Source organism: Otolemur garnettii, unplaced genomic scaffold (genome assembly GCF_000181295.1).
Source record: "Otolemur garnettii isolate 467f Iridium unplaced genomic scaffold, OtoGar3 scaffold00211, whole genome shotgun sequence".
NCBI classification, from domain to species: Eukaryota; Metazoa; Chordata; class Mammalia; order Primates; family Galagidae; genus Otolemur; species Otolemur garnettii.
In genome coordinates, this window is record NW_003852606.1 from 415,781 (window position 1) to 424,912 (window position 9,132).

The 9,132-nt window shown below is 53.4% G+C and overlaps 2 protein-coding genes across 6 annotated transcripts in view; both read right to left on the minus strand.

Annotated features, from left to right (window-relative positions):
* Nucleotides 1-34, minus strand: part of POLD1 (DNA polymerase delta 1, catalytic subunit) — a 26,995-nt gene extending 26,961 nt beyond the window's left edge. The window contains 1 exon segment of the mRNA XM_023507919.1: nt 11-34. The gene's annotated coding sequence lies outside the window, so the exon portion shown is untranslated.
* Nucleotides 35-369: 335 nt separating this feature from the next.
* Nucleotides 370-8,703, minus strand: NR1H2 (nuclear receptor subfamily 1 group H member 2). Of its 5 annotated transcripts, none has more exons than XM_012812581.2 (10): nt 8,615-8,703; nt 8,349-8,483; nt 7,719-7,781; nt 7,500-7,631; nt 6,886-7,176; nt 6,539-6,804; nt 6,160-6,339; nt 5,172-5,271; nt 2,205-2,413; nt 370-1,838 (listed from the first exon to the last, which is right to left on the minus strand). In XM_012812581.2, the coding sequence occupies exons 3-10, from the start codon at nt 7,759-7,761 to the stop codon at nt 1,692-1,694; spliced, it is 1,368 nt and encodes a 455-aa protein (XP_012668035.1). In that variant the 5' UTR covers nt 7,762-7,781; nt 8,349-8,483; nt 8,615-8,703; the 3' UTR covers nt 370-1,691. The 5 variants fall into 5 exon arrangements, with proteins under 5 accessions (XP_012668035.1, XP_003801506.1, XP_023363688.1 ...); XM_003801458.3 differs by having other exon boundaries at nt 8,597-8,703; XM_023507920.1 differs by lacking the exon at nt 8,615-8,703 and having other exon boundaries at nt 8,349-8,584.
* Nucleotides 8,704-9,132: the final 429 nt, after the last annotated feature.

Sequence of the window (9,132 nt, forward strand, 5' to 3'; positions counted from 1 at the left end):
CTTTACTCACCCACTTCAAACAGCGTTTCCCGCCACAGCCTACGTCGCCGTGACCTCTGACTCTGGCGCGCGCAAGCCCAGTGCCGCCGCGCTCTGAGGAGGGCCACGCCCCCGCCGCTCAGTTGGGAAAGGACCTCTCCCCCGGGACATATTATCGTTAACCCCGCCTCCTCGTGACGTAGCACAACCCACGCTCCCCTCGCGGCTGCTTTTCCCAGACTGGTTTTCTAAGCCCAGCTGCAGTCCTTTGCCCCGCACCTAGAGCTGTAGGAGCTGTGGGGCCACGTGCCCTCCTCTCTCCACGATCTGTACCCGGAGAACTGCCTGGGCGCTGCCCACCATTTGGCCAGCCTCCCTGCAGAGGCTGGCCAACACCTGATCGTGCTATGGACTGTTCCCATGTCTTTGGCCTCAGTTTCTCCATCTGCAAACTAGACTCAGAGCTCAAAGGGTACACCTAGAACCCAGTCAGTACACTACTTGTAATAGAATGATCGTTTCTAACTATTCCTCATTTCCACTGTCCCATACCCCACCCTAAATAAGTGTACCTTTCAGTGCCCAGCCCATCCGTCCGTGCAACAAATACTCCACTAGCCCTTGACCAGAGCTGTGCGTCCAACTCATTTCTATACCCCATAAAGGGGCTGGCCTGGGGTTAGGAGGCACTGGAAGAGCTTCCTGGTTTGCTCTTACCTTGAACTCAGCAGGACCTCTCATCTTTCAGACTTTGCCCATCAGCTTCCCCAACTTGGAGGCCCAGCCCCTTGGTTTTTATGTTCTAGGTCCCAACAGAGACCTCCTTTGTGACATCTTGCCTCACTTCCTCTAGTTCCCACAGTGCACATGCTACCATTAAAGCCCCTGTTCCTTTCTGTTCTGTCCTCGTCCATCCTCCCAGTGTCTGGAAGGTCTTTATCTTGTTCACTGATGCTTCCATTGCCTATCAGTGTGTCTGACATAGTGTAATGCCCCACGTCCCGTTGCTAGACGATGTCAGAGTCTCCAGTGTAGCCTGGCCCCAAGCCTCAGAAGACACTTGTTGACTGGACAAAAGTTCACCTAAATCCCATTTATCCTCAGGTGACCCTGAGGCTGTTAGGTCCCTGTCCTGGACCCCCACAGCAGCCATCACACATCACCCTGCACCAGGACCCCCACCAGCTTGTGAAGGCCCCTGTCCCACCTACTAAATCAGGCTCAGGGGGCCAGGGTCAATGAAGATCACATCCTCTTCATTTCTGGCACTCTGGCTCAAGGCTAGCTTGTATTCATATTTTATTTTCCTGTTTCTGTCTTTAGTTTTAGTTTTTATTAAATAAAAGGAGCAGAGGAAGAGGAGGACCAATGGCCTCTTGGGCTGTGAGAGCCATAGGCCCTCTCCTCCCTCTGTTCAAGGTGCATTGCATGGCAGGCTTAAGTTGTAAGCTGGGTAAGGAGGGCTGCTGGGTAGGGCCAGAGGTCAAGACCTATGACCCTTCCACACCTTCTGGAAGACTCTGTGGGCAGGGAGGGTGCCTCCTGGACCCTGACTAGGGCTTATCCAAGCGCTGAGGGCTGGCAGGGCCAGCAGCAAGGTGGGACTGCAGGCCTAGCCTAGGACCTCCTCCCACCCCAGGAGGAAGAAGGGATGACAGCGTCATTTGTTAAGAGTGTGGTCAGACAAGGCTGTGGGGCAAAGTGGTCGCCCCTCACTCATGAACGTCCCAGATCTCAGACAACAAAGGTGGCAGCTTCTTGTCCTGGAGCCGCAGGGCAAAGACCTGCTCCGAGTGGACAGAACTCAATGTGCGCAGGCTCACGAGCTTCATCAGCATGCGTGGGAAGCGCAGCTGGTCCTGCAGATGGACAGGAAGGAGATGGGTGCTGGCCGAGCCCCTATCCTACAACTCTGGCCAGCCTATATGAACTCGAAGGAGGGTCTCCCTCCCCAGGGGAACAAGAAGAGCTAGCACAGGGAACCACTGGGGCAGAATGTGGGGCTTGCTCCAGTGCCTAGATTAGGCCTGGCTCCTCCAAGAGGACAGAGACCTGCAACACTCTGCCAAGGATAGTAACAAGGCAGGACCCCAGTCTAAGACTGCTCTATGTGGGCCTGGACACCCTGTCCCCTACCCCAGCCTCAGGACTGAGTTTGCTCTGCTCAGAGGAGCTGGAAGCCTGCAGCAGGAGCAGCCAGGCTTTGGGTAGCTCTAGCCTGGTACCTGTGGCCTCTTAATACGTGTGTAGGAGAGCAGCGCCTCCACGTAGGGCTGCTGCAGGGCCTCCACACGGCTTGGCTCCTGCACATTGGGCCGGTCTGCTGAGAAGATGTTGATGGCGATGAGGAGGGCATACTCGGCATCATCCAGGCCCAGCCGCCGCATGGCTCTGGAGAACTCGAAGATGGGGTTGATGAATTCCACCTGCAGGCCTGCAGGGCAGAGGTGGCCATGACTCCCTTGACTGCAACCTGCCTACACCCTGGCACCACCCACAGTAAATGGGGTGAGGAAAACAGCAGTAATGACAGCATTCTTTTTTTTTTTTTGCAGTTTTTGGCCAGGGCCAGGTGGGGCTGGCGCCCTACTCCTTTGAGCCACAGGTGCTGCCCAACAGCATTCTTATCATTTCTGCTCACCTTTGGGTCCTAGTGCCTGTGAGAGTGCCCGGCACGCAGTAGGTGTGCCACAAACCTTGCCTAAGTGATGGAATGAATAATGAGGGCGAACATCTATTCAGCATTTTCTACTATCCTATCACCACCCTCACTTCCTGCCTGGATGATAGCTGCAGCTCCTCCCTAGTTTCTCAGGATCAATCCTTGTCCCCTTCATGAAGGCAGAGAAAAGTTGATAAAGCCTAGATCATATCCTGTCAGTCCTGTGGTGGCTTCCACTGTTTTTAAGGTAAAGCTAGATTTCATTCTCAAAACTGCCTCTTTCATTCATCAAACTTTATGGAATACCTCGTATGTGCCAGGCCCGAGGCAGAGCCCTTCACAGGACATAGTCCCTGCCCTTACAGAACTTATACTTGAGGGTCAAGATGCCAGATGACAGACAAACACATCAGTAAAACACCCAGCCCATCAGAGCATGATGGGTTCTACGGAGAAAGGTAACAGAGGAAAGGGTATTCTAGACTGCTGACAATCACATTACACGTTTTACGCAAGGGGGGTGGGGAAGGCCCCACTGTAGGGTGACATATGAACAACGACCAACCCAAACGATGTGAGAAACTGAGTTATGAGGCTCTGTGAGTGATCCAAGTAGGGTGACCAACCAACTGTTCTGCCTGGGACAGGATTTCTGGGCCAAGAAACTTTCAGTGTTAAAACTGGGAAGGTTCCAGGCAAACTGTGACCAGTCAATCACCCTAGTTCCAGACAGAAGGACCAGCAAGCAAAAAAGCCCCCTGGCTAGGGTGGCGCCTGTGGTCCCATATATCAGAGGTTGTAGGTTCAAACCCAGCCCCGGCCAAAAACTGCAAAAAAAAACCCTAAAAAAACAAAAAAAACAAAAAAAGCCCCCTGGCTGAAGCATGCTTGGTGGGTTCCAATAAGAGCCAGGAGGCCAATTCTAGCACTTTGGGAGGCTAAAGTGGATAGATGGGCTGAGCAAGAGCAAGACCCTGTCTCTAAAAAACAGAGGGCCTTGTGGTGGATGCCTGTAGTCCCAGCTACTTGGGAGGTGAGGCAAGATGATCACTTGAGCCCAAGAATTTGAGGATGCTGGGAGCTATACACCACGGTACTCTACTGAGAGCGACAAAGTGAGACTGTCTCAAAACATAAAATAAAGCCAGGCCTGGTGGCTCATGCCTGTAATCCCAGCACTTGGGAGGCCAAGGCCAGTGGATTGCGTGAGCTCAGGAGTCTAAGACCAGCCTAACAAAGAGCGAGACCTTGTCTCAAAAATAGCCAAGCACTGTGGCAGGAAAACTGAGGCAAGAGAATCACTTAAGCCCAAGAGTATGAGGTTGCTGTGAGCTATGAGGCCACAGCACTCTACTGAGGGCGACAAAGTGAGACTGCCTCAAATAAATAAATAAATAATAAAATAAAAAGCCAGGAGGACAAGTGGCTGGGAAAGGCTGAATAAAGGAGAGGGGATAGGAGCTAAGAGCAGACAGGGAATAAGAACATATCCTGAAGGGGTGTGTGAGCTCCAGAGAGGACCTTGGCTCTTGCTCCAGTGAGACGTGGAGGGTTCTGAGCACAAGAGGATTGTTAGCTGACCTGGGTGCTGGCAGGATCCTTCTGACTACTGTCTGAGCAGACACACCAGGCAGAACCAGAGGCAGGAAGGCCAACAAGGGGCTTCTGCAACATCCCAGGGAGAGATGACTGAAGCCTGGGCCAGGGCAGTTGCAGAGGATGAGTGGGAAGTGGTAGAATTCCTGACCTCCTCTACAGTCCCACCCCCCTGTGCTCTGGCTGACTGGACTTCATTTTAGTTCCTCAAAACCATCTGGCTTATGCTAAGATGGCAAAACCATATGCCAATTCTCCTGCCAGAAACACTCTTTCGTCCAGTCCTCCCCTGCTAACCTCTATGAAAAGGATTACTAAGGCCATCTTGGGTGATGGAAGGGCCAGGGTTAGAGGAAGGGAAGATGAGATTAGGAGTAGATGTCAGGACATACAGACAGGTGTTCCAGGGAGATAGTGAGAGAGGACAGGACTTACTGAAAAAGCCCAGAGGATAAGGAAAATGCTACTCCCTACTCCCTTTTCACTGATGATGCCTCTTACCCCATATGCCTTACCTCAACTGCACTTCTTCCAGTAACCCAGGTTAAGTGCCCATGGAGGGCAGGAGCCAGTACTTCACTATACAGCAGGGCAGGCTGTGTACCTGACAATGGACTGATAACCAGCCTCCTTCTTTCCCTCTGGTAAGGCCAGGTTGGGTGGTGGTGGGGAAGGGGTTCCTTCTTCCTAATTCCCCACCAAGATGCCTAATGTGATAGCAGAGACTCCTCTGTCTTAACCTCCATCACATCACTCTGTACACAGTTGGTGCTGAGTAAGTGTACTCTTAATCTGGCTCTGAGGTTAGCTCACCCTCACTCCCACTTTGAAGATAAAGAAACAGGCTCAGACAGGGATGACCTGAGCTGAGGTGACCCAGCCAGCTGGGGCAGCAACCCTTCCCCTGAGCCCCCAAGGCTGCCTTTGGCCCTACCTGCACGGTGGAAGTCATCCTTACTGTAGGTAAAGTCCTTCAGGAAAGTGATACACTCTGTCTCATGGTTGTAGCGCCTGGCTGTCTCCAGCAGCATGATCTGAAGAGGACAGGTAGAAGGGCTTGAGGGGGGACTCCTATGACCCTTTAGCTGCTAGTCCCTCCCGACCTGGCCCAAATGAGAGTCTGATCTCACCCAGATCATCTCTACCTATGCTTTATTCTCTCAGCCACATAAATGTGCAATGCAGTCAGCATGTTGGGACACTCCAAGCTCATCTCTCTTCCTGGCTTCAGTACATGTTTTGCACTGCCCCCCCCCCCACAACTTAGAACACTTTTCCTAAGTAGTTAAGAGGTAGGGGACAGGGAGTTTTGTTTGTTTTGTTGTCTGCCATATGCTAGCACTTGGAATGGAGCCTAGCATACAGTTAAGTGCTCAATACGTTGTTAGCTTTGATTCAAATGTCAACTCCTCTTAAAAGGCTTTGTTGGGGCAGCACCTGTGGCTCAGTGGATAGGGTGCCAGCCCCATATACCGAGGGTGGTGGGTTCAAACCCAGCCCTGGCCAAACTACAACAACAACAACAAAAATATTCAGGCGTTGTGGCGGGCACCTATAGTTTCAGCTGCTCAGGAGGCTGAGACAAGAGCCCAAGAGCTGGAGGTTGCTGTGAGCTGCGATGCTACGGCACTCTACCAAGGGTGATAAAGTGCGACTCTGCCTCTTAAAAAAAAAAAAAAAAAAGGCTTTTTGGAGCCTTTTCTCTGGAAGCCCCTCCAACCCTATCTTCAATTACTTTTAGCCTCAGCCCCTTTTCCCTTTCTCTCTTAGCTCATGGGAGGCTCAGACTAAGTTGGACATCGCCCAGCGAAGACTGATCCTGCTCACTGCTCTGTTCCTAGAATCTGTCCTGGAACTATCTTTGGGGTCCTTAGTGGGATGAAGGGAAAGGCCTTGCTGTGGACAGGCAGCCCAGCCATTACCTCAATGGTGGACGCCTTCAGGAGCGCAATCTGGTCCTCACGGCCCAGCTGCAGGAAGCCAGGCACCTGTTTAGCGAAGTCCACAATCTCCTGGACTGAGATGATGGCCAGTTCCGTGAAGTGGGCAAAGCGCTGCTGGCGGGCATCTCGGGACTGGGGGTCTGCACCCAGGGGCCAGGGCTGGGACACAGGAGACCAGAGTCACTCCTAGGGCTCTGCCTATTACTCTTAGGGAGCACCTTGAAGCAAAGCCTGTACCCTGGGGGACATTCTCCCAAAAACCCTACCCTCTTGAGCCTCATTCCCTCCCATACCCATGGCCTGGCCAGCTCTACTTCACTGGGATCATCACCCCACAAGGCCACGGAAGGGGCAGTACCGTGACTTTAGGCTGGTCAGAGAAGGAGCGTTTGTTACACTGCAGCTGGGCTGCCACCAACTGCTGGATCATTAGCTCCTGAGCCGCTGTTAGCTGGACACTTTCTCCTTCCCCAGAGCCCTGGCCACTTGCGTCAGATCCTCCAGGGCATGTCCCAGGTCCAGAGGCTGAGCTGCTGCTGCCCCCTGGCCCCACAGGTGACTGTAAGGACTGCTGCTGCTGCTTCAAAATTTTCTTCTTTCGGATCTGTTCTTCAGACAGGACGCCTGTTGTGGGGATATGGGCCTCAGTAGAGGCTCAAGGTTGGATGGGGCAAGGCTGGCACCACCTGCTCCCAAAGCACTCACACTGCTCCCTCATCCCTGCCTCCTTGCACTTGCGCAGGCGGCACTGCTGGCACTTGCGCCGCATGAAAGCGTCCATCTGGCAGGTTCCACCGCCTCGGCAGGCATAGCGCCCAGCCGCACCGCGGACCACACTGCGCCGGAAGAAGCCCTTGCAACCTTCGCAGCTGAGCACATTGTAGTGGAACCCAGAGGCCTTGTCCCCACAAACGCGGCAAAGCTCATCACCCAGCATCTTCGGAGCTGGGCCCCTCTTTCGCTTGCGCTCTGGTTCCTCATCTGGCTCTAGGATGACTGGGGTAGGTACACAGAAGCTGTGAGAGAGAGCCACAACGAGAAACAGCAACCAGAGGGACAGGCCTGTGAGAGATCCCGAGGCAGAGGATGAAGGAAATGCTCATACCCAGGGAGATAGTAATTCAGAGAGAAATATGTGTATGTCAGTTGATTCCAAAAAAAGAACCAAAGTTCAGAAGTCTCAAGAAGAAACGAAGGAAAAAATCAACAAGAAACAGGAGCCTCCCATGTTGCCATCCCCGTTTCTTTCTCCCTTCCTAAATTCCTCCCCAAGTCCCATATGTGAACTCCCAGACTCCTGTCCCTGGGCCCCGTCTCACCCACGATGCAGGCTGAGTCAGCCTCATCAGTGCCTGGGACATCAGGGTCCGAGCCCCCAGGCCACAGCTCAGGACCCTCCTCCTTTATAGTGGGTGAAGAAGAGGGGACGCCAGGCTGAGGGGGGCCATTTTCTGGGAGAGGGAGGCAAACAAGAGGGGAACAGTGAGCTTCTCTTGCTAGTGTGTGATAAGGGCTGGGTAGGGAAGAGGATCACTCACCAGGTAAGGGAGTGTCCAGAGAACTCATGGTGGGGGAGGCCATGGTGGGGGTCACAGAAAAGCCTGCAGAATACAGGGAATTGTGAGCTCTATGGGGCTACTAAGGGTTTGATCAGGCCAGTCACAGATCCTGATAGGGGTGCCCCGCTTTCTGTCTTTTCCAGATTCTTCACTATTGTATAGAGATCCCAGCTCCAGCCCTGTCCTACAAACCCTTCTTACCCTTCTTACCCTTCTAACAAGGGACGCCTCCTTCTGATCCAGGCCAGCCTTCGGCTAGGTCTAAGTCCCGCCCCTACTCTAGGGCCCGCCCCCCCAAGTCTCACCCACCAGCTCTCACCAGGCACAGTCACTTCTCCAATCATGTTATGCCCTCACATCCTCCCTGCGATCAGTGTCACCCAACTTACTCTAAAATTCCACCTCACCTATTTCTCATTCTAACCCCACCTTCCCTCTTTCTCTCCTTGGTTCTGTCCTATCCCTTCCAGGTCCTGCCCCCACTGTCCTAGTCAAAAGCATCACAACCAACACCTAGCCTCGCCCCCTCTGCACCCCTCTCTCCAAGCCTTGCCCAGATAATCTCAACAGATTCCGCCCATCTCCTCCCATCATGCTCCGCCCCCACACCTCGCTCCAGGTCCCGCCCCTCTCCGAGCACCAGTAGAGGGCGGGGCTCATGACTGCGGGCGGGGGTCTCGTGGGCAGCCTCTCGCGGGGGTCTCCTAGTCCCGTTGCCCTGGAAACATCCAAGGAAGGCTCGAGCTACGGAGGAGAAGGAATAGGAGAAGAAGAGGGGGCTGAGTGGAAGAGCGCGGAGAACGCCGAGAAGTCCTGGGTTCAGGGCTCCTCCCGCGTCTTCCCGCTCTCTGGTGCACCTGGCTCCGTCCCCTCACTCTGTTCCTCTTCCTCCTCCTCTGTAGCCCCTGACACGCCGCCACCACTTCAGTCCCCTCAAAAGTAACTTCGCCACTTCTTCCGGCAACCCCGCCTGTGCGTCACATCCGGAATGGGGCGGGGAGTGTAAGTTGACGGACTTCCGGCCGGTTTAGCGCCCTTGGAATGGGCTGCCCCTGCACGAAAGTGATAAACTCGCCGGAAGTTTATTTTACCGGGCAGATCCACTGGGGTTCGGCAGAAAAGTTCCGGACCCATTTAATCCAATGTTGGACTGAAGGGGAAGCGTGGCCAGTCTCGAACCTTCTAGACCCACGTTTTGTGTCTTTGGCCCATTAGTGCTCTTCTCCAGGCCCAGGGCAAAGATTTATAAATAAATAAATCTCTCCTGCTACAACTGCTTTGTGTACATTACTGATTTTAAAGCATGTTTGCCCTTTTTTGGTTGTTAGACACTTTCTGATTTTGGAGGAATATTGCTTGTTGGGTTTAAATTAGTTAAATTACAAACCTGGAT